This window comes from Canis lupus, chromosome 2 (assembly GCF_048164855.1).
Source record: "Canis lupus baileyi chromosome 2, mCanLup2.hap1, whole genome shotgun sequence".
Lineage (NCBI taxonomy): Eukaryota > Metazoa > Chordata > Mammalia > Carnivora > Canidae > Canis > Canis lupus.
In genome coordinates, this window is record NC_132839.1 from 74103268 (window position 1) to 74129065 (window position 25798).

A 25798-nucleotide genomic window follows, 5' to 3' on the forward strand; every position below is an offset into this window, starting at 1 on the left:
TCCAGCCAGCCAAATAAAAACCAAAAGAAGGAAAAAACAAGAAAAAACCACACATAACACAACAATCTAATGACTGCCATGTCAGGCTTATTCCAGGAGTGCAAACTTGGCTTAAACTTTGAGTATTAATGTAGTTCAACATATTAACATTATAAAATGGAAAACCCATGCTATTATTTCAGTAACTGTAGAAAAAGTATTTGAGCAAAAAAATCCAACACATTTATCATAAAAACTAACAGCACTTTAGGAATAAAAGATAGCTTTTTCAAGTTGATAAAAGGCATCTACAGAAAACACCAGTTAATATAATACTTTATGATGAAAGGCCAAGTGCTTTCTTAGCTCTGGAAAGAGGCAAAAATGTCTACTCTTAGCATTTTTTTCAATATTCTGATGGGTGTTGGTTTTGTTTTTCTTATTTTGTCTTTAAGATATTTATTTATAAAAAAAAGATATTTATTTTTTTATTTATTTGAGAGAGAGAGAGAGAGAGAGAGAGAGAGAACATGAATAGGGGGCTGAGGGAGAGGGAGAAACAGATTCCCTATTCAGCAGGGCTCAGTCCCAGGACCCTGGGATCATGATCTAAAGGCAAATGCTTAACCAGCTGAGCCACCCAGGTGCTCCTGTTTTGTTTTTTTATTAAAGTAGGCTCCATGCCCAGTGTGGAGCCCCACATGGGGCTTGAACTCAATCTGGGGATCAAGATCGAAACCTGAGCTAAGTGTCCAATGCTTAACAAACTGAACCACCCAGCCACCCCTCTGGTGGTTTTGCTGGTGCAGTAAGGAAAGGAAAGGCATACAGATTAGAAGAGACAAAATAAAAACTGTTCTTGTGAGTGATATTACTGTGTTTATAGGAAATCCCTAAGAAATGCAGAAACAAGCCACCAGAACCAGTAGAGCTGTGTAGCAGTATGATAGGATATAAGCCCAATATAAAAAAAATTGTTTATGTATTAGGAACCAACAGTTGGAAAAATGAAAAATTTTTAAAATTTATAGTAGCATCTGAAAAGATAAAATACTTGGAGTAACAAAACGTGCAAGACTTGTGTACTAAAAACTACAAAATAATGCTGGAAGAGAAGATTTAAAAACCTAAATTATTGGAGAAATCTATATTCTCAGATCAGAGAACTTGGTATTATTAAAATGTTAGGTCTCTCTCTTTCTCTCTTTTTTTTTTTTTTAATTTTTTTTTTATTTATTTATGATAGTCACACACAGAGAGAGAGAGAGAGAGAGGAAGAGACACAGGCAGAGGGAGAAGCAGGCTCCATGCACCGGGAGCCCGACGTGGGATTCGATCCTGGGTCTCCAGGATCGCGCCCTGGACCAAAGGCAGGCGCCAAACCGCTGCGCCACCCAGGGATCCCTCTCTCTTTCTCTTTAAAAGTAGCCTGGCTATACTCTGATTAGGCTGGTCCACCACCCCGAGATTAAGACCTGAGCTGAGATCAAGAGTCAGATGCTTCAACAACTCAGCCGCCCAGGTGTCCCTAAAATGTCAGTTCTCTTACTGTCATTTTACTTGACATTTTCTTGGCCATGAATGGGATTTAGTCCATCATTACATTGACTATTTGGGTTTCTTTCAAGAAGTGCTTAGTCTAGCAAGTCATTTGTCCATTTTACCTTTGGGTTTTCTTTTTCTTACTGAATTCTAGGAATTCTTTAATGTACTAGACTGGTTCTTTGTTATGCCTTTCACAAATACCTGCTTCCATTTGGTAGCATATCTTTTAAAAACTTTTTAGTGATGACTTTCAATAAATAATGCATTAATTTTAGTTTTATAGAAAGAATCAGTGTGGTTTTTTTTATTTTAAAGATTTTATTCATTCATGAGAGAGAGAGTCATTTATGAGAGGGAGAGAGAGAGGCAGAGACATAGGCAGAGGGAAGGGCAGGCTCCCCATAAGGAGCTCGATGTGGCACTCTATCCCAAATCCCGGAATCATGCCCCGAAGTGAACGCAGATGTACAACCGCTGAGCCACACAGGTGTCCCAAAAGAATCAGTTTTTTATTGGTAGTGCTTTTTGTGTCTTAAGGAATCCTTTCTACTGAATGTCATAAATACATTTTTAAAGATTTATTTATTTATTTATTTATTTATTTATTTATTTATTTATTTATTTATAAATTTTTTATTTATTCATGAGAGACACAGAGAGAGAGGCAGAGACACAGGCAGAGAGAGAAGCAGGCTCCATGCAGGGAGCCTGATGTGGGACTCGATCCTGGGACTCCAGGATCACACCCTGTGGGCTGAAGGCATGCGCTTAACTGCTGAGCCACCCAGGGATCCCTTATTTATTTATTTTAGAGAGAAACTGTGCACGCATGCAAGTTAGGGAGAGGGGGAGAGGGAGAAGGAATCTCAAGCAGACCCCTTGCTGAGCATGGAGCCCAATGCAGGGCTCAAGGGGTCAATTAACTAACTGACCCACCCAGGCCCCTGAACATTTTTCCTTTAAAATATTTCCAACAATTTGTAGATTGTTGATTTGAGGACCACATAGAGCATGTAGACATGTTTTGCTTTTCCTTTGTGATAGTTTGAACTTTCTGGAGTTGCTCAAATTCTCAAATGAGATGATTTCTCTTAAAATTTTGTGTGTCATGATCACCCGGATGAATTTGCAATATTTTACTGCATTGTCACCTGGTGGTAATTAGCTAAAGCCAGCTCTGTCTTTAGTTGGGGCATGGGCTCTCCATTTCTCCTCAGTCCTTATTTCCATGTCACTCCCCTCCAGCTGTGACCCTTGCGATTGACCCATGTTTAGGATTATATTTACTTTAAAACTCTAAATAAACTTCTGGGAAACAGATGTTAACTTACTGATTGATTATCTATAACTGGGTAAGTTTTAAGCCAGAATGGTAGGAATATATATCATGGATCATAATGTATATATTGTTAACACTCCTGTATATATGTAATCAGAGTATATGTTAAAGAGGCATTTTGTAAATTTTAGTGTTTTTTTAAAAAAAAATAAGTGTATGCCCCACGTACTTTGTTCCAATCACTGTTCTCATCATCGAGGATACAGCTGATAACAGACAAAAATTATTTTCCTGACGAAACTTAGGTAAAAGAAACCTGTAATTTATTTTTTTAAGGTTTGAAAGTAGAATTAGAATATTTTGTATCATTTTATTTTCATATCTGTAACATCTCTATATCAAGCTAATGATGAAGTGATAAATACATTCTATTAAAACCAGAAACTTCTTTTAAGACAAGTCTTGTTTGGTGAAACTTTCATTGAAACTATTAATATATATATATGTTTGTCTTATACTTTGGCAAATGAATTTAATTTCAGTTTTTTAGTTTGATATAATTGCAGACTTAGAAAAGCTGCAGGAATAGTAAAAAGAGCCTCCTGTGTTCTTCAGATGTTAACTTTTTCCACTTTTACTCTTTTCCTCTCTGCCTACTCTAGTGTCCTATATAAATGCAAAGCCATTTGTAACAAAAACACTGAATAGTTCTTTAAGATTCCATTTTTGATGCTTGTGTTTGGGCTCCTGGGGACAGTAATAGTCCTCCTCTTCTGTGTTTTTGCCAGGTTAGGTCATGCATGCTATACTTTTCTATATTTTATGACTCTCTGTGTAATGTGATAGCGTTCCTTTCAGAAAGTTTTAAAAAACTAGCTGGTTCCAAAGGATCAGATTTTTAAATTTTTTTTTTAATTTTTATTTATTTATGATAGTCACACAGAGAGAGAGAGGCAGAGACACAGGCAGAGGGAGAAGCAGGCTCCATGCACCGGGAGCCCGACGTGGGATTCGATCCTGGGTCTTCAGGATCGCGCCCTGGGCCAAAGGCAGGCGCCAAACCGCTGCGCCACCCAGGGATCCCTAAATTTTATTTTTTATTGCACTATTATTACTTCATCCTGAACTTTATTTTTTAACATGTTTTGATATATTTGTGTTTATTTCACTTGGTTGTAACATTACTTAACGTGTAGCTAAGAAAAATCTCTCCCCAGTTTTAGAAGTCATTTGTATTGATTTTTTAAATTATGGTAAAATATACATAACATAGATGTATTTTATGTTAAAAATTTTAACCATTTTTAAGCATACAGTTGAGTGGTATTAAGTTCATTCACGTTGTTGTGCAACTATCAGCACCATCCATCTCCAGAACCACAACCCATGCTGAGAAACATACTTCATACTGTGCTCCCCAGGTCAGTCATGTATGTGAAACCAAATTTCAACTATATTTATACCCTTATCATATGTGGTGCATTCTAATATTTTCTTTTACTTTCTTCCTTCCCTTCTGTGCTGGTATTGATCTTGTTCTGAGACTATGTGACCCAGGACCTAGATGTGCACAACTTTCCTTATCCATAAGGAAAGGATGATAATAGTACCTATCTCTTGGAAGTATTGTCATGAGTAAACCATTGCCATAATAATTACTCCAGAACCTCACACATCTAATAGATCAATACCAGCACAAAATGGGTATATCCTTCCTGTAAGTCTTCACAAAGGTTAATGCTCCTGCTACCACATACCACAAAATGCCTTCATTCCATAGCTGCCAGCCAAAAAGAGGGCAGAAAGAATAGCAACACAACCTTTACCACATTTCCATTTTCCAAATCATGAATAAGTGCTTCTGATTAGCTAAACCAAATTACAAGTATAACCTTTATTGTAAGGTGGCTCAGGATATATAATTTTCAGCTTTCCTGCCTCTGCAGTACAGAAAGGCATGTTTTAGAAACTGCAGAATGGATGTGGTTTCAGTTCATTGTTGGCTATATAGTAAAACAGAATCTAGTGGGTTAAAATTATTTATTATTTCTCACAGTTCTGTGATATGACTGCTCCATATGGTGTCAGCCTGGGTTACTCTTACAAGCTAAATTTAGCTGGGAGCTCAACTAGGACTCTGAGTTCTCTATACAGTCTGCCTCTGTGTGTTGTCTCATTTTCTAGGATTCTGTGTATGGTCTCTTCTTTCTTGGATAGTCCAGTCTTCCTAACACTGTGGTAGCTGGGTTCCAGTAGGGAGCATTCCAGCATCTATATGCATGTAGTTATCAGGCCTCTCCTTGCGTTACTCTTTCTAATGTCCCACTGGTCAAAATAAGCCACATGACCAAACCCGGTGTCTTTTTGAGAGAGGACTAAACAAGATGTAAATATGAGGAGACATAATATGGTAGTTAGCCTCCAACATGGCCCTGAATGATCCTCATTCCCTTATATTCTAACCAAAAGGGCTGTCCTGAGTAACTAATTAGGCTATTGTAGAAGTGACAGTGTATGTTTTTTGAGGTTAGGTCATAAAAGATTGTTATTAATGACTCTGGATCACTCACTGGGAGAAAGCCAGCTGCCATTCCATGAGGACACTCAAACAGCTGTCCATGGAGAGAGCCCCCAAAGAGAGGAATTGATGTCATTTCCCAAATCCAGTGCCGTCTTACAATCATGGAATGAGCTACTACCTTCATAGCATATCTGGTAGGCTCATCAGACCTTCAGATGATTATAACTTTGACTAGAGTTTCATTAGAGAATTCAAACAAAACCATCTAGCTAAGTTACTCTCTGATTCAGCTTCCACATAAACTGTGACAAAGAAATATTTATTGTTTTAAGGTACAGAGTGTGGGGGTATTTTGTCACATAGCAATAGATGGCAAATACATAGACTTTACTACTGAGAAATATTTTTGATGACTCCCATGTCCTGTATAATTTTCCTATAAAATTTAAGGGCCTTAGTTATGACATTTAGGAGTATAGTTTACCCTTCTTAATCTTTCTTGCCTCTCACTGAACATGCTCAGATTGCTTCAAAATACTCTGTAACATGTCACTAGTGACTTCAGGGTTTGGCTGAGTTAGCTTTGATGGATTCATCAACCTTGAGTGGGACATTCATTTTCTGGCTACCTCGTAACTAAAAAGATATTTTCATAGAATGCAAATCTAACCATATTATGCTGTTGCTCAAACACTTCAGTGGCCTTCAAAATATCTGTGGTTTGCATGTTCTCTCCTTTGGCTTTTGTCAGCTTGCATGAGGTTTTAAACTGTTCCTTAGTTTACTCATCCATAAATAAAAGTTTTGATTGTTTTGTTGGTTGAGATTAGATGACTTCTGTGAAAGGGAGCCTAATCAGATAATTTCAGGTGACCTGGCTAGTCCTACTTTAAGTTAATGTTAAGATTTTCTTTGATCCTTTCACAACTCACATTTGGTGTTCTTTATTTTTTTCAGAATCCCTAAACTTTAGGTGTTTATATATTTTTTTTAATTTTTATTTATTTATGATAGAGAGAGAGAGAGAGGCAGAGACACAGGCGGAGGGAGAAGCAGGCTCCATGCACCGGGAGCCCGATGTGGGACTCGATCCCGGGTCTCCAGGATCGCGCCCTGGGCCAAAGGCAGGCGCCAAACCACTGCGCCACTCAGGGATCCCGGTGTTTATATTATTAATGTATTATTATAATAATGTATATTAATGTATTATATTATTAATTCCAACTAGATAACAATTTCTACCAAAATGTTAATAGATAAGCAAGAAATAAGGCTTAACATCTCACAGAGATGTTTGTACTTAACAGTAAATAGACTGTCACTGACTAGTTACTGACTGCATAATGAAACCAAGATACAAAGCTAACAACAGAATGTCAGGAGAAGCTTGGTATTCTGAGCAGAGTAAGATAGTCGTATGCCTATCTATACATAGTTGTCTTGATTGGGACTTTTCACCAGTGAAGCCATCTAACATTGGATATTTTTTTTTGTGGGAAGGTTTTAAATTTCAGATTCAGTTTCTTTCCATAGAAATAGGATTATTCAGATAGTATTTTTCAGTGCCAGCCCCTTCCTCCCCCCATGTATTATTAGGATGGATAATATGTCCTCTTTTTAATTCCTGACAATGATAATTTGTGCCTTCTTTCTCTCCTTGATTAATTCTTATAGAAGCATGTCAATTCTTTTAGTCTTTTCAACAGTCAGCATTTGTCATTGTTTGGTTTTTTTCTTTTGTATGTTTGTTTTCCAGTTCATTGATATCTGTTTTAATTTTTCCCCCTTTCATTTTACCTCCTTTTTATTTAATTTGCTATTTTTCTCACTGCTTGGGATGGAAATATAAATCATTGAATTTTCATTCTTCTATTGTAATGTATACATTTAATGTTATAAATTTCCTATAAGTACAACTTCGTCTGCGTCCCACAAGTATTGATAGTTTATATTTTCATTGTCATTCAGTTCAGAATATTTTCTAAATTCCATTATGATTCCTTCTTTGATCAATTGAGCTTCACTAAGGAAGAAAGATAAAACCAGTATTACTATAAACTTTCTGTATAATAGAAGGAAAGGGATCACTTATTAATTTAAGTCAGTATAACTTCATTTCTAAAATGGACAAGGTTGGGGGTGTTTTGGATGGCTCAGTTGATTAAGTGTCCAGCTCTTGGTTTTGGCTCAGGTCATGATCTTGGGGTCATGGAATTGAGCCCTGTGTTGGGCTCCAAACTCAGTGCACTCTGCTTGAGATTCTTTTCCTTTTCCCTGTCCCCCTTGTCACATACACTCTCTAAAATAAAATAAATTTTTAAATATTAAAAAAAAAAACCGTGGACAAAGTTGTCTTAAAGTTATAAGCCAATTTCTTTCATGAATGTAAATGTAAAAATTGAAGCAATATAATAGCAAATCAAATCTAGCAATGCAGCCCCGGTGGCTCAGCGGTTTAGCGCCGCCTGCAGCCCAGGGTGTAATCCTGGAGACCCTGGATCGAGTCCCACGTTAGGCTCTCTGCATGGAGCCTGCTTCTCCCTCTGCCTGTGTCTCTGCCTCTCTCTGTGTGACTCTATGAATAAATAAATAAAATCTTTAAAATCTTTAAAAAAAAATCTAGCAATGCACAAGTGTTATGACCTAGTTGGCATTATTTTAAAATGGAAACTTAGAACTAGAATTAGTTTTAGGAATAGAAACTTGGATTAAAATTAGAAGACCAGTCTGTGAGATTTACTCTATTTACAGAATTAGGAAGAAAATATGATCACCTCAGCAGGCACAGAAAAAAATGACAAAATTCAATACATATAAGATTGTCTTCTGTGTGATTTCTTTTTTTTTTTTTTTTTTGATTTCTTTTACCTTGCATAATATCCTGTAGGATCACCCATGCTCCCATGAATGGCAAGATTTCATTTTTTATGGTTGATTAATATTCTAGTGTTTGAGTGTGCATGTATGTTTGTATATCACTTTAATTCACTTATCTATTGTAGACATTAAGGTTGCTTCCATATCTTGGCTATTATAAATAATGCTGCAGTAAACATAGGGGTGCCTATATCTTTTCTAATTAGTGTTTTTATTTTCTTCAGGTAAATTCCCAGAAGTGGAATTACTGGGGCATATGTTATTTCTATTTTTAATTTCTTGAGGAACCTCAGCACTGTTTTCCACAGTGGTTGTACCTATTTACATTCCCACCAACAATGCACGAGGATTCCTTTTCTCCACATTCTCTCCAACACTTGTTTCTTGCCATTTTGATACTAGCCATTCTGACTGGTATGAGATAATACTGCATTGTTCTTTGCATTTTCTTTCTTTTTTTTTTTTTTTTAAGATTTTATTTATTTATAGAGACACAGAGAGAGAGAGAGAGAGAGAGAGGCAGAGACACAGGCAGAGGGAGAAGCAGGCTCCATGCAGGGAGCCCGATGTGGGACTGGATCCTTGGTCTCCGGGATCATGCCCTGGGCTGGAGGCAGTGCTAAACCTGCTGAGCCACCAGGGCTGCCCCCCACCCCCTTTTTAAACATTTTATGCATTTGCATTTTCCTGATGATTAGTGATTAGTTGAGCACCTTTTCATGTGTCTTTTGGCAATCTGTATATCTTCTTTGGAAAAATGTCTATTTAGGTCCTCTGTTCACTTTAAAAAATTGGATTATTTGGGTTTATTTGGTGTTGAGTTCATGGGTTCTTTATATATTTTGGATATTAACCCCTTACCAGATATATCATTTGTAAATATCTTCTATTTAGTAGGTTGCCTTTTTGTTTTATTGATGGTTTCTTTTGCTGTGTAAAAAGCCTTTTAGTTTGATGTAGTCTCAGTTTATTTTTGCTTTTGTTTCCTTGCCTGTGGAGACAGATCCAGAAAAATACTGCTTAAGGTCGATGTTTAAGAGATTACTGCTTATAGTTTTCCTTTAGGAATTTTATGGTTTTCAGTATTACATTTAGGTCTTTAATCCATGTTATTTTTGTATATGGTATAAGAAAGTAGTTCAGTTTTACTCTTCTGCATGTAGCTGTCCAGTTTTCCCAGAACTATTTATTGAAGAGACTGTCATTTCCCCAATATATATTCTTGCCTCCTTTGTGGTGGATTAATGGACCATAGAAGCACAGGTTTATTTTTGGGCTGTTTTGTGCCTGTACTATACTGGGTTTTTTTTAAATTCTTTTTTCTTTTTATTGAGGTATAGTTGACACACAATGTTATATTAGTTTCATGTGTACAACATAGTGATTCCACAGCTGTATGCATTATGTTGTCCTCACCACAAGTGTGGCTACCATCTGTTACCATACCGCTGACTATATTCCCTGTACTGTATTCCCTTTCATCCCCATGACTTATTCATTCCATAAGTGGAAGCCTGTACTTCCAACTCCCCTTCACTCATTTTCCCCATCCCCTAGTAATCATATTGTTTTAATTACCTTAGTTTGTAGTATACCTTGAAATCTGGGATGTGATACTTCGAGCTTTGTTGTTCTTTCTCAGAAGTGCTCTGCCTGTTTGGGTACTTCGTGGTTCATTACAAATTTTAGGATTCTTTGTTGTAGTTCTGTGAAAAAATACTATTGGTATTTTGATGGGAATTGCATTGAATCTGTAGATTGCTTGGGGTAGTATGTACATTTTAACAACATTCTTCCAGTTCACGAGCATGGACCTTTTTGTTTTATAGTGATTCTAAAATGTACACTTGTTAATTTTGTAGTTGTAAGTAACAGGTTATTTTATAATTACAGCTTTTAATCCTAAACTACATAAAAATGCTTGAACATGTTTTTCTGTGAAATGCAAAACCTATTAAAGTGTGAAATCAAGGCAGCTTTGATAATAAAATATAAAAGAAACATAATTGATGATGATGTTGCAAATATCAGATGAATTTGATTGTATGTATGAGGCTAAGAATTTTTTACCTGGACTAGATGTAAAATGATTAGAGTCTTAATTGAAGATTTACACAAACTGATTGTGAATCCTTTGATAGTAACTGATTACTAGTTTGTGTTTTAATGGACATGAGTTTTTAAAAACATATGTCTACTACTAATTTCTAAGTATCAGGAGTTGAGTATGTTTTTTTTATATATATATTTTTACAGATGGTAGTAAAAACTTTTATGGATATGGATCAGGACTCAGAAGATGAAAAACAGCAGTATCTCCCACTAGCCTTGCATCTTGCATCTGAATTTTTCCTCAGGAATCCCAATAAAGATGTGCGTCTCCTTGTAGCATGTTGTTTGGCCGACATTTTTCGAATCTATGCCCCAGAAGCTCCATATACTTCCCATGATAAACTTAAGGTAAATATAATCTTTATAGAATTAGTTTACTTTTATAGTTCAGCTTACCTTTAGTAACATAGCTTTTTATTATTATTCATAAAAATGAATTATTCATTCAGTTAAAATTTATTACATATCTACAAAAATGACTGGTATTTTTATTGAGGCATTGAAAGGTATAGATCAAAACTAGTCCCTGTCTGCTCATAGGTAACCCTCATGATAACCCATCACAAAGCCCAGATGGCTGAATTGAAGAGATAGAAGTGGATTTAGTGACACTTTTATTTTAAAACAATAGTGTAACGGAATTTATATATTCAAATGATTATTTCCCCTTGCACACTACATGCAGAATTATGCTTATCTTGGAGGTTTCTGCCTTTGTTTGAAATGTTCAAGGAACTCTTTTGAATTGATCTCTTGAGCTGACTTCATATTCTGAATAATTTTCTTCTTGATAAATTTTAATATTTTGAACTTCTTTCTTTTCAGTTGTCCTAAAGTCATTTTTTTACATATTGATTCTATTTTGGGTTAAAACTTCTAAAGAAAGCTTATTAAGAAATGGCACACTATTGTCATGAAAAGTATGACTCTTCAACTAGTCTGTTATTGTTTTTGTTCCACACAAATTTATAACCACACATCAAATTCAAACTACATACTGAAAATTACTATTTTCATGTAGGAAGTAGTAATGGAAAACTCTTGTCCAGGTCCTTAAAATGAAGATAATTGTTTACCATGCTGCAAGGTGAAGATAGTAAAGTGGAAGTTCTGTAATAGAAGAAAGGACAACAAGATGTAGAACTTACGGTTTTTTGAGAATGAGAAAGCCTAAAGATTTATGGCAGTAATAATTTTTATTATCATTTCTGAAAGATATAATTTTATATAATTTGCTCTATTCTCATTATTTGGAATAACAGACTAAGCCAATCCCAAGTCATTTGGCTAAGGAGAATTTTCTTTTATTGTAGTATGTAATGGAGAATATGTATAGAGAGACTATTATTAGTATATTGTGAATGATAAGTATTTGTATCTAAATTAATTTTATCATTTTTTTTAACAGGACATATTTTTGTTTATTACCAGACAATTAAAAGGTTTGGAGGATACAAAGAGTCCACAGTTTAATAGATACTTTTATTTATTAGAGGTAAAAAAAAATTTAATAAATATCACACTACTCATGTAATAGAAAATTCCTTACAGAAACTTTATAATGTAAGATGAATTTTTTGTTCTATACAAATCCCACTTAATAAAATATCTTTTAAGATAAAATACATTCCACTGGAAAATCTGTTATGTTATTTGAACGTCTGTTTTCATCTTTTTTGTTTTTATTCTTTTCTAATGTGAAGAGGGTTTAAGTTGAATTAATTTTCACCAGTCCTTATATTTAGTATGTATATATGTCTACTAATCTCTTAACAGTTTAATATTTTTTCATTAGAGTAGGTTAATGCAACACATGTATGTCTTTTTAAAGGTCCGAGTATATGACAACTTTAACAGCTTTATATAGTTGGACCTTTATAAGCTTTAATATAAATTTGTAATTCTAAAAATTAAATTATAGTAATGAGTTTGCTTTTGTGTAACTATTCTGTGCAAGTATAAATAATCTATTTATTTATTTATTTATTTAAGAACTTAGCTTGGGTTAAATCCTATAACATCTGCTTCGAATTGGAAGATTGCAATGAAATTTTTATTCAGCTTTTTAGGACTCTCTTCTCAGTGATCAAGTAAGTTATTTTTTAAGCATTTCTGTTTGTCTCTTTTTCTTGCTGTGCATAGTGAAGCATCATGTACTATAACTAAGATCTTTTAGATTTATAATGAAATGTTTTCCTTAGACTTGACATGAAAAGGAAAATAAGCAAATCTGTTGTCTGAAAGCTGCCTTTATACTATGGTTTCAAGTTAGATATCAATTATATTAGTTGACTCTTAAAAAAGAAAATGGTGTGAAACATTATGTAATGAAATACTAAATTATGAAGTGGAAATTTTAAGTATTTTAAGTACCATTAGTGAGTGCTGTAAATCATAGTACCTCAGTGGTTAAGCTTACTGACTTCTCATTTTCAAGTTAGAAAAAACCTGGAGCATTGCTCTTTCTTTATAGAAATAGAGAAATTAATGCATAGGGAAAAGGAGTATGGTGGCTTGTCCAAGGACAAATCACTGAACAGAAGAGCCTAAACTCTGATTTCAGTTCAGTGTTTTGTTGTGGTTTGGTTTTTTGTATACTAAACCAAGCATTATTATGAGATGTGTTCTGTAGCATTGCACTATATACAAACATAATATATCTTACATTAATTTTAAATTTTCTAGTAACCACATTAAGAAAAGTTAAAAAGAAACAAATGAAATTTATTTTGATAATACTTTATCTCACAATATCCAAAAGCACTATTATTATTATTATTATTATTATTATATATATTTTTTTAAGATTTATTTATTTTAGAGAGAGAGAGCATGAGCATGAATGTAGGTGCAGTGGGAGGGGCAGAGGGAGAGAGAAATCTCAAACAGCCTCCCCACTCAGCATGGAGCCTTTCATGAGGCTCAGTCTCAAGGCCCTGAGATCATGACCTGAGCCAAAATCAAGAGTCCAGTGCTGAATCAGCTGAGCCACACAGGCACCCCCAAAAGCATTAGTATTTCAACTTGTGGCTCTATCCATACTACAGGTGTTTGATGGCCAAATTACTATTGACTAATGGCTTCCATTTTGGGCAGCACACGTTTAGAGTTTTCTATGGACTTTTTACGAATTCTATGCTGTCATGTTTTCTGTTTCCTTAGAATGGTAGGAATAGAATTTAACCTGGAATAAACAGGAAAGAACTAGACTGAATTGGTATAGAAATAGAAGCTTATAAAGAGACTACATGAAAAAAAAGCTTCCTTTGACAACTTATTAGAAGCCTATAAAAAATGATAAAATATATAAACTTTACCTTTTGTATTAGTTAGCTTTTGCTGCATGACAAAACAACCCCAAAATTGTTAGCTTAAAATAGACCCCATTTTATTTAACTCCTGATTCTGTTTAGCAGTTCTTTTTGTCTGGGCTGGACTCACTCCTGTATATGCAGTCAGTTGGCAGGACATCTGGCAATTGGCTGAAGTAATAGGACAAGTAAGGTCATGTGTGTGTGTGTCTCTCTCTCACACTGTCATCATCCAGCTGGCTAACCCAGGCCTTCTCAAATGCTCACTGAGTTTCAACAGTAGCAAGAAAAAGCATGCTTTCTCTCACAAGCACTTTTTAAACCTCTACTCACTTTATGTTTACTTACATTTAATTGGCCAGGGAAGGCACATAATCAAGCCCAGATTTGGAGATTGGGTTAGATAGATTTGGAGATTGGGTTAGATAGATTCCATATCTTCATGGAAGAACAGCATTTTAAAGACATATAAATATAGAGAAGAGAATTTCTTTTAAAATTAGAATCACCAACAAAATTTTAAAACTGTTAAAATTGTCATCATGCTGCCCCAGTAGTAGACCTTAACTGTCCATTAAGTCTACTTCCATTCAGACGTTATACTTCTTTCTTCTCACAATTACTTGTATATGCACACACCTTTCTTTGATCTGTTAATATTTTTATTTCCTGAATCTAAAGATCTAAGTTTATTATTGACTTACTTATCTAATTAATTCACAACAAGCTATATGTAAATAAAAGGCTTGCCTTTTGGGGGCACCTGGGTTACTCAGCAGCCAGCTCTTGATTTTGGCTCAGGTCATGATCTCGGGGTCCTGGGGTTTAGCTCTGCATTATGCTCTCTGCTCCCAAGGGAGTCTTATTGAAGATTCTCCCTCTCCCTCTGCCCCTCCCCTGCTCATGCGCGATCGTGCCCGTGCTCTCTCAAATAAGTAAATAAATCTTTAAAAAAAAATTTGCAAAAGAAAAAGACCTGCAAAAATAAACAAACAAACAAACAAACAAATAAATAAATAAATAAATAAATATAAGAAAAAGATTTGCCTTTTGAAAGAGGAACTCACTGATTTATATTTGGTGTTCTTCATTTTTTTGTGTCAATGCAGGTTTTTATGTGATGGTCTTTTTCTTCAGTCTGAAGGACTTCCTTTAATATTTCTATAGTTCAGGGGCACCTGGGTGGCATGGTTGGTTAAGTGACTACCTTTGGCTCAGGTCAGCAGAGAGCCTGCTTCTCCCTCTCCCTTCTCTACTCCCCCTGCTTGTGCGTGTGCTCTCTTTCTCTCTGTCTCTCTGTAAAATAAATAAATACAATATTAAAAAACAAAACATTTTTATAGTTCAGGTTTGGGGCCAATAGAATTCTTCAGTTTTATGTGTCTAAAAATGTCTTTATTCCACTTTCATTTTTGAAGGTTGTTTTCATGGTAAAAGTTCTAGATTGAGGGGCACCTGCGTGGCTTAGCTGAGCGTCTGTCTGTCTGCCTTTGGCTCAGGTCGTGATCCCAGGATCCTGAGATTGAGTCTGGCTCGCATCAAGCTCCCTGCATGGAGCCTGCTTCTCCCTCTGCCTATGTCTCTGCCTCTCTCTGTGTGTCTCTCATGAATAAATAAATAAAATCTTAAAAAAAAACAAAAAAGTTCTAGGTTGATAGGCTTTTTTCTTTTCTTTTTTCTCTTTCAGTACTTTTTTTTTTTTTAAGATATATTTATTTATTTATGATAGACATAGAAAGAGAGAGAGACCAGACACATGAGGAGGGAGAAGCAGGCTTCATGCTGGGAGCCAGATGCGGGACTCGATCCTGGGACTCCAGGATCGCGCCCTGGGCCAAAGGCAGGCGCTAAACCGCTGAGCCACCCAGGGATCCCTCTTTCAGTACTTTTAAAGATGTTATTCCATCTTCTGGTTTTCACTGTTTCTAATGAAAAGTTTTTATCATTTTTAATCTGTGTTCCTCTGTACATGATGTTATCTTTTTTTTCTTTCTCTACCCACTTTGAAGATTTTCTCTTCATTACTGGTTTTAAACAATTTAATTATGACCATGGTGGAGTTTTCTTTCTTTTTCTTGTGCTTGGGGCTTGTTGAGCTTGGGTATGTGGGTTTACCAGTCTGATTACAAGATGCCCTATGAGTTGTGAGATATTCTCTGTGGTTGGAACATGCACTATTCTAAGACCCTTGTTCCAGGGATTATTCCTTCTGCTCCTTTCAGGTGGTGCCCTTCCCAAACACAAGACTTTTCCTCACGTGCATGTGCTGATCAGTAAGCGAGCACTTGAAAACTTGGATACCCTTTACAAACCTACTGTCTTAGTAGGTCTCTCCCTTCTGACATTCTGCCCTGCGAACTCTAGTCTTTCCACATACAGCCTCTAGGTTCTGTCAGGATCTTCCTTCCCCACACTGCAGCGGGGAAACTTACCAGCCACTAAGTTGGGAAAATGTTTCCCTCTCTCAGCCACATGTGCATGATGTTCAGTGTCTAAAAACTGTCATTTCATATATTTTCAGTTTTTTAGTTTCAGGTAGGAAGATAAATCCTTTCAGTTATTGTATCTTAACTGCAACCTGTGGAAACCATTTTAAGTCTGTTTTTGTGTCTCTTCACTTTGGTTCTTTCCCATCCCCAAGTACATTTGGGTCTGAGAGTTAAATGCTCTCTTCAGTTTTTTTGCATCAAGCTGAGTATTTCTATTTTTTCCCCCTTATACACTCTCTCTAACACTACATAGCTGATCCTTCATGACCTTGGCTTTTAGTAAGGTAAAATAGGATATTTGGAAGAGGACATGCAATGGGAGTATCTTTCTAAAAGTTGTGAGAAACAGGGTTATCTAATGTGGGAATTTTTCCACCCACTTAAGTTTTTGTCTGCATTTTATCATCAAGTGCTCAACAGGTCTCTTATACATTATTTCAGGTTTATTTTTTTATTTCAGGTTTATTTTTTTTTAATTAGATACATAAGTGACGTTAAAATTTTGTCTTGATTTAAACTTTTTTTTTAAGATTTTTTTTTTTAAGATTTTATTTATTTATGAGAGAGAGAGAGAGATTGGCAGAGACACAGGCAGAGGGACAAGCAGGCTCCATGCAGGGAACCTGATGTGGGACTCGATCCCAGGTCTCCAGGATTAGGCCCTGGGGTGAAGGTGGTGCTAAACCTCTGAGCCACCAGAGCTACCCCATTTGTTTGAAATTCTTTGTGAGATATCCAAATGATACTTTCAGAACCTTCTAGTCAGAAATTCTGGTAAACATTTTATATCCGATTTTGGATTTTCAGAATCGGTGAACTAAAACCTCTAGTGACAAAGATTTTATAGCAGAAATTACTTATATTAGCTGAGGGGTTTTTTGGTGTTTATAATTTTATTTTGGGGAATGTATTAAGATCTAAAAGGATAAAAAGGATGAAAAACTGTCTACTTTCATTATCTTGTACTTTTTTTTGTTTTGTTTTCTTAATTAACATTTTATCACTTTTTAAAATCTGGGGACATGTAAGCAAAGATGTCCTTTGAAGTTGATGTTTTCATTTGGTTGACTTTAACTCACCTTTGAATTCTAATTGTGTAGTGACTTAATTCATTTTCGAGGTCTTTGGTTTTGTAAGATACTTTACAACAATACCTTACAGCTGTTGTTATAGTCAGCAGAGGGAGAAAGTAAATAGAGCGGTCAAAATTTCTTTGCCGTTAAATGGCATGGTTTCTTCAAATGAAATTCTTTATCTGAGATAGTTGTTTTAAACTGGGAAGTATAATTTTATTTTTGTAAGCCTGATTTTATTTCCTTTTCTTCTTCTTCCTTTTTTTTTTTTTTTTTTAAAGCAATAGCCACAATAAGAAGGTACAAATGCACATGTTAGACTTGATGAGTTCTATCATCATGGAAGGTGATGGAGTTACTCAAGAATTACTGGACTCCATTCTTATTAACCTCATTCCTGCACATAAGGTCTGTATAATATGAAGATATTAAGGGTTAATGTTTAAAGATAGTACTAGACACATGAAAAATAATTGTTTTCCACCATTTATGATTTCACGTAATTATTCCCACTATCACTTCTAGCCCCAATAAAATAGTATAACACATCAGTTTTATAGCTATTGTTTTTAGAAGATTTATTAACATGTATCATAGAAGATTTTCATTCAGTGAAGTACTGCCGATTTCCTGGAACACAAAAATCCTTCACATTCACCACTCATACGTAATGTGGGAATTAGAAGGAGAGAGAGTACTGTTTTGGTTAGGTGTTTTGTTTTGTTGGGGTTTTATGTTGGTTTTGGGGGGAAGGAAAATGTATTTCCTCCTCTGTAACACAGATGGTGGAACATAGGGATTGTATTTCTTTTCAGAATCCATTTTTCTTGGACATTTTCAGAAAAAGATTTGGGCAGAAGCTGGAACTGTATGATTACTCTTAAAGGCAAAGAGATGATTCACAGCTGTATGTTTCTCCCTGTTTCTTCTTTCTGTTCCTCTCTGCTACTTCTTCCTAAGGAACTGAAGGACTTAGCTTTCCACAAGCCCTACCACAGGGCTGTACTCAGTCCTACCTTACTGTTGATATTTACCCTCTTGCTCTTTTCCTCTAATAGTTCAGTGACCTGTTATCAGATGGATGAACAATGTATCCAGTTACACTGGCAATTAATTAGAAGTTCTCCTGCCTCCAAGTATTATTTGCATTTTATTAATTCAAATAAATATATAATTGGCCAAAATTTTGAGAGTATGACAAAGGGGGGGCAGCGTATATGTCAGGCAAAATAAGAGAGGAAAAACTAGAGGAATAGATAACATATTTGGTGTTTATATTCTAGTCAGAAAATATATATGTATTTTTTTATTCAAAATATTTTTATGATTAGGAATTTACCATTTTAGGAAATAGAATGGTAAAATTCACCATTTTAGGAAATAGAAAGCTTAATTTTGAGCTAATTTTATCCTTTTGCCAATGGAAGAAAAGTTAAGAAGCTATGGCTTGTGGACCAAATCTAGTCCACTACCTGTTTATGTAAATAAAGATTTATTTGAACTCAACCACACTCATTTTCATTTTGTCTCTGGCTATTTCACACTCATCAGCAGAATTGTGTAGTTGCAGCAGTAACTATAGGACGCAAAAAGCCTAAAATATTTACCATCTGGGTTTTTGCAAGAGAAGTTTGCTGATTACTCACCTAGAGTATAGGGTTTCCTAGCCTTTTTTGGGAAAGGTGCAAGATGATGGTGAATAAATCTCATTTTCGTCCAAAAAGTCAAAGTATAGAGGTGTTGACAGGTACTTTTTAAAATAAGAAATCCATTTCCAAATAAGTTTTTAAAAATTAAATATGTCTTTTCCATGGCCTTTCTCAGACCCTTTAATTTGTTACAGTATACTGCGAATCTTGAAGAGCAAACATAACATTCAGGTTTCAAAAGTATCTAGTTGACCAAGTATTTTTCTTAACATTTTCTAGGTGTACTCTTTCTTAGATCACACATTGATTAGACAATGAAGTACTTTGGATGGTGGGTTAGACAGGGTATATGTGTGTAAATTCATTTAGATGTGGGGGCATAATTGGCAGTTCAAATTGGTTAACCCAAAAAGCCTTGGGTCCATTTTCAGTTTAATAAAACTAAACATAATATAGGGTTTGGCTTTTGGCTGTGTAATATATTTTAGTTTTTGATTTAGAGTTGTAGTATTTGCAGCTTTTGCATTTTAAGACCACTTGACTAAAGAATATCGAGTAAAACCTTGAATGGGATTCAGTGATATATTTTGCTTTATGGTTTGTAGATTTGAAAATTATAGTACTGTCATGGTTGTCTCATAAATTCACGAATTCATTTGTAACTTTGTGTATTTTTATTGTGTTTCAGAACTTAAATAAACAGTCCTTTGACCTTGCAAAAGTCTTATTGAAAAGGACAGTCCAGACCATTGAGGCATGCATTGCCAATGTATGTATTTCTGTTCATATTTATTCCATAATTATATAATTCTTAATCCATTGTATTTATTGAGGCCTTTCACATATAGTTTTCCTTAGTGTATAAATGATTTCATCTATTTAAAACAAATACATGAAAGAACTGATATATCCAGATGTGCCCAAAAGCAGCATAAAGTATAAGCTTTGACATTATTTTTAGATGGCATAAAATAGAGGATATTTTATAAAAATTTACCTATAGGGGCAGCCTGAGTGGCTCAGCGGTTTAGCACCGCCTTCAGCCCAGGGCCTGATCCTGGAGACCAGGGATCGAGTCCCACATCAGGCTCCCTGCATGGAGCCTACTTCTCCCTCTGCCTGTGTCTCTGCCTCTCTCTCTTTCTGTCTCTCATGAATAAATAAAAACTAAAAAAAAAAAAAAAAATTTACCTATAACTCTCATCCCCTCTTTTGCTGCCTTTGTGTTTATATTTCTTTTTATCTCCTGAATATGCTGATATCTTTCACTTTCTCCTTTTTTTGTATCTTTATTTTTCTAAGTCTTTCCTCTGAACTCTTTTATTTCTTAGGTAGTTATATATTAACAAAAATACATTTTTGACTATATTCAAGGTTTTTTTCTACTTAAAAATCAATAATCTAGAATAATTTATGATTCTTCCTAATGTAACAGTTCATTCTGTTGCACATTTGCTCACATCGTAACTTTTTTCACACTCTATATAAATTTTGAATTATCCGTATTAATATATATTTCTATATTTTGAAATTATTTCTTTATAATATAAATGACTATAAATGTTTCTTTCAGTTGACATATATACGTAGTTTACCTAACCATTTCCTTAGTATCTTACATTTAGAGTTTTCATTGTTTTCCTTTAGCAGTTTTTTTTCCTTTAGCAGTTGATTATCTTTGTGAATGTAGCATTTATCTATGGTTGAATTATTTTCCACATATAAAAAACCTAAGTGAGAGTATATTAATTTAATGGTATGAAGTGTTAGTATTATTTTTGTTACTAAGTTAATATTTAAGCATGGTGAAAGGAAAAGTTTCTTTTCACAAAAGAATATACTGTGAATGGTGTCTTTTCTTCAACTCTGAATACCGTGTTCTCACTTCTCAGAAATAATCATTGCCAATAGACTTTCATTTATCCTTCCAGAATTATTGTTCTGTTGGTATTCATTTTTTATAAGTACATTATTTAATCTTGTTAAAACTTAAAAAAAAAATTTTCCAGGGTCTGCGTAGTCAGTATAAATACTTTCTAACTTCTAATGTGTGTTCCTTTTCAAAGGAAATACATTGTTTGATGATACTACCAGAAATATGTACTATCTCAGTTATATAGAACTGCCTCTTTAGCATTTTAATTTTTTTTTAAATTAAATATCTTTTTTCTAGGTGTGTATGTGTTGGCAGGGAGGGGCTTTTGATATTTGTTTCTTCTAGCATTCTTTTAAATTATCACTTTTTTATTCTATTGGTCTTCTGAGTTAAATGTTATTTTATTTTCTCTGGGTATTAAAAAAAAAAACTCAGCCCCCACCTTTACGTAGTCTTTATTACTACACTCATGACTAATTAATCAGACTTAAGTAAAATGCAAAAAGATTGAGACTTTAAAGTTTTTACTTAAGTAAAATGCAAAGATTGAGACTTTAAAGTTTTTCTGTTATAAGGAAATTTCTCTATAAAATTCTTTATAATGAGTTAAAGTACCAAAGCTGTTTTGTTTTTATGAAAGTCAAGATTTCTAGAAATACCATCTCAATTTGGAAAAAGCTAACAAATAAATTCATTTTTACCTTTTTCGCTGTAACATTCATAGCTAGATATTTAGAAATTTATTCTGTTTTAGTGACTGTTCCATTATATATTAGTAGTTGAAATGTCTGTTTTGTTTCATCCCTTTCAGTTGTATATGTAATGCCTAATTATATCTTTTTTAGACTCACATTTATTAAAAGTCTGTCCGTTTTTAAGTGAAATGAATATTTTATTTTTGTTTAAATCTCCTTTAGTTTTTCAATCAAGTCCTGGTGCTGGGAAGATCGTCCGTAAGTGATTTGTCAGAACATGTATTTGATCTGATTCAGGAACTTTTTGCAATAGATCCTCATTTATTATTGTCTGTCATGCCGCAGCTTGAATTCAAACTAAAGGTAGGACTGACTATAATTTTTAAGTCCTTTAAGCTTTAAGAGAAAAATTTATATAGAATTGTAAAAGATATAAATATTGTTTTCCTCTTTAAAAAGAATAAAATGTGAGTTCAATTTATCTTCTTACATTTAGTTAAGGTATACATTTTTAATTTCGGTAAACAGTCTCTAATCTGGGTGTGATAGGAGAATTACATGTGAAAATTCTAAGTCTCCTAGTAATGGAATATCTGATAAACACAGTGACACAAATAATAGATATGAAAAATGGCATTATCCATTACAATACATATTTTATTAAATTTATTTAAAATATTAAATAAATTAGGTAGGTATGTTTTAGAACATCAAAAGCTTTCAGATTGAGTGCTCAAAGGGTCTTAGTCACAACTATATGAATCTTCCATAGTATAGATCAAGGACAAAAGTTTTACTGTATGACTTGGGGCATATCTTATTTTGTATAGCCAACTAAGTAAGGGATTTATAACTCCCCAAAAAACATAAAGTCTTGACCCTCAATCCCCTATCCCAGTTGAACTATGGGTGATAACAGCTTACATTTGCTTAATATTCTAGGCTTTGTGAAATGTTTTTGATATCCAGTATCCTATTTGATCCTTAAGTCAAACTGTGGTGTAGTTAGGACCAACATTATAGTTCTGATTTTTATTTTTGTTTTTTATTTTTATTTATTTATTTATGTATTTATTTATTTTTAGTTCTGATTTTTTTTTAAAAATTTTTATTTATTTATGATAGTCACACAGAGAGAGCGAGAGAGAGAGGCAGAGACATAGGCAGAGGGAGAAGCAGGCTCCATGCACCGGGAGCCCGACGTGGGATTCGATCCTGGGTCTCCAGGATCGCGCCCTGGGCCAAAGGCCGGCGCCAAACCGCTGCGCCACCCAGGGATCCCAATTTTTAGTTCTGATTTTTAGATGAAAAACTTAAGATGAAATATTTTGCCAAGTTGCACAATTAAAACAGACTTAGGATTAGAACTCCAGTTTTCAGACACTTTCAGCATATATACGTGATGGTTAGGAATTATCCATACTGGGGGAACCTGGGTGGTTCAGTTGGTATTAAGTATCCCACTCTTGCTTTTGGCTCAGGTCATGATCTCATTGTTGCCAACCCCCATTGGAGTTAGTGCTCAGTGTGGAGTATGCTTGTCTCCCTCACTCCTCTGTCGCCTCCACTCATGAACACTGGGCATGGGACCTGCTTAAGAGTGTATGTCTCCCTCTCCCCCTCCCTCCCTCTCCAAAAAAATGGGGAAAAAATTGTCCATATTGTCTTCATTATAAACATTTGTTATTGTGTATAAGAGGACATTGTATCAAGCTAAGAAACTCTATTACATGAAAAATATTATATGGATAACAAGATTTTGTTTTATTTTTAATATTAAAAGTTTTTTTTTAACAACAGCCTAAAGATGTTTCCATACCAAATTATTTCTAGGTATAGGGCATTAAAATATTTTCTCTTAATCTCTTCTTAGACTCTGAGTATGAAAAGTCATACCTCTTCAGTCCTTAAACATGATAGTTGGTGGGAAGCAATTAAGAACTAGATTTGTAGGTTTCTATGTGTGGACTAAAAGTAAACTGAGGGAGACACCACCTCAAAGACATCAAATGATTTTTGCACCAAAAACAATTTACCATTATTATAATCATATTTCAGTCTTACTCAAGGAGTATATTTTAAATTTTAAAAAGGTGGGGTGAGTTTTTACTCAGTTTCAGTAGTTAAAAATATAGATTAAAAATGTCACATCATTTGAAATAATCACTAAGCCACTGAAATAGTCACTTGTAAATAGAAGAAAACTTCCACTTATTTTAGTTTTTGACATTTTTCTTTAAAAAAAAAAAATAACTCATATTGGTTTGTTGATTGGACTAAAAAGGTCCAAATCTACATTGTTGTCTCATTACTTGAGAAAAACTTTGTCAGAAAAATTCATTTTTGTAATTATTATTGTTAAACCTTGAGACAGTTTTCATTTTTTTTTTTTAATATTTTATTTATTTATTCATGAGAGACACAGAGAGAGAGAGAGGCAGAGACACAGGCAGAGGGAGAAGCAGGTTCCATGCAAGGAGCCCGACGCGAGACTCGATCCTGGGCCTCCAGGATCACACCCCGGGCTGCAGGCAGCGCTAAACCGCTGCACCACCGGGGCTGCCCGACAATTTTCATTTTTACCTCTGTTTGATAAGTTTGGCTATTTTAGCCCACAAAACTCCTATTCCTGAAAGATAAGCTATTCATAGCTATTTGTAGTCTTTGTTTTTTTAACTTGCTGTCTTTTTCCATAAATATTTCTTTGTTAGCATTCTGGTATTACTCTTTATATGAATCCTTGAAAAAGTTAGCAATTGCTTTTTGTTACTGCCTTTATTTTGCTAGTGATATGTGATTTTTAAAGTTTCACACACCATATGGTTTCAGAATAATTTATATTAAGATGTGACATCACTAGTGAAACTGAAACAATTCATAGCATATTTTGATTCAGGATAAGAAAATTTGAGGCCTTTATCAAAAAAAAAAAAACAACTTCAAACTAAATTTGGATTTTTTTATAGTGTTCAATTTACCTGATCTTTTAAATCTTCTTACCATTCTTGTTCTTCTATTAAAATGAGTTTTCTTGAATCATGACATTCTTCAGTGTTGTGTTCTCCAGTAAGTTAGGGGATCCTTGATTAAAATTTCTTGTATCAAAATCTTAACTGATAGAGTTTATGTTGGAGCTAAGAAAATTTACTATGGCAGGGGGTACCTGGGTGGCTCAGTTGGTTAAGCATTCAAGTCTTCATCTCAAGGTGTGAGTTCACACCATGCATTGGACTCCACAATGGACATGTAGCCTACTTAAAAAAAAAAAAAGAGGAAAATTTATTAGGGTGGGAGTTATTTGTAGCTTTGTCCTTCACAGAATTTTTTTCTGAGACTCCTAGGGGAATGTTAGAATTGAATGATTAGGGGATCCCTGGGTGGCTCAGTGGTTTAGCGCCTGCCTTTGACCCAGGGCGCAATCCTGGAGTCCCGGGATTGAGTCCCGCATCGGACTCCCGGCGTGGAGCCTGCTTCTCCCTCCTCCTGTGTCTCTGCCTCTCTCTCTCTCTCTCTCTATGTCTATCATGAAAAAATAAATTAATTAAAAAAAAAGAATTGAATGATTATCTTCATTTTTCTACAATGTCTATATAGATTGCAAACAAACAGTGAAGTAGGCATAAATTAGCAGTTGGAGGGGTTGTGAAATAAGAGCAAAGAACCAAACAGTCTACATGGAATCACATTAATTTCCACATAGTAAATGTGAGCAAATGATATTTTAAAGTTCTCATCATTGTAAGTGGAAATATGAAATAGCTTCTCAGGAATGTATTATGTTGTTTTTCGTAATCTGATGAATAAACCCTTGGCTTCATTTATTTTCTCTTTTTCGTTAGAGCAATGATGGAGAAGAGCGATTAGCTGTTGTTCGACTTTTAGCTAAATTGTTTGGTTCTAAAGATTCTGATTTGGCAACACAGAATCGTCCTCTTTGGCAGTGTTTTCTTGGACGGTAAGAGAACATACAATTCCATGGATTTGAACTTATGTTTTGGAGGCCAGTCGATATGGTCCATTTGATTAAAATCACACATATCAAAACTTTAATTGGTAGGTGTTTTTTAGTATCTGTGTTGCTGTCTTTCTTGGAAAACAAATTATAGATCAGATTTTTTATGAAGGTGCTTATTATTTAACATGTAACACTTCTTAATCTTTCAGTGCTAAAATAATGTCATTAGAAAAATAGGCAAGATTGAGAATGTTCCATCTTAAAAGTTTTAAATTAAAAGAGTTTTAGATCATGAAACTGAAGATATAATGACCCATTCCATGCCATTCTTCAGTCTAGTAATGTATTCATTTACTAGTGTTTATTTTTTTAGGTCTATAGCTTATTTAATGGAATGATGTATGTTGTGAACTAATATGGTATTGTATGATTTTGAA

At 34.5% G+C, this 25798-nt stretch overlaps 1 protein-coding gene across 4 annotated transcripts in view; it reads left to right on the forward strand.

Moving 5' to 3' along the window:
* PDS5A (PDS5 cohesin associated factor A) overlaps nucleotides 1-25798 on the forward strand; it is a 151005-nt gene that overhangs the window by 46517 nt on the left and 78690 nt on the right. For all 4 annotated transcript variants that reach the window (XR_012021460.1, XR_012021463.1, XM_072807036.1 and 1 more), the window contains exons 3-9: nucleotides 10458-10661; nucleotides 11722-11808; nucleotides 12306-12403; nucleotides 17468-17594; nucleotides 19524-19604; nucleotides 21629-21769; nucleotides 25246-25361. Coding sequence is in view for 2 of the 4 variants with exons in the window: in XM_072807036.1 (XP_072663137.1) it covers nucleotides 10458-10661; nucleotides 11722-11808; nucleotides 12306-12403; nucleotides 17468-17594; nucleotides 19524-19604; nucleotides 21629-21769; nucleotides 25246-25361 (854 nt within the window). In the remaining 2 variants the exon portion in view is untranslated. The remainder of the gene's footprint in view (nucleotides 1-10457; nucleotides 10662-11721; nucleotides 11809-12305; nucleotides 12404-17467; nucleotides 17595-19523; nucleotides 19605-21628; nucleotides 21770-25245; nucleotides 25362-25798) is intronic.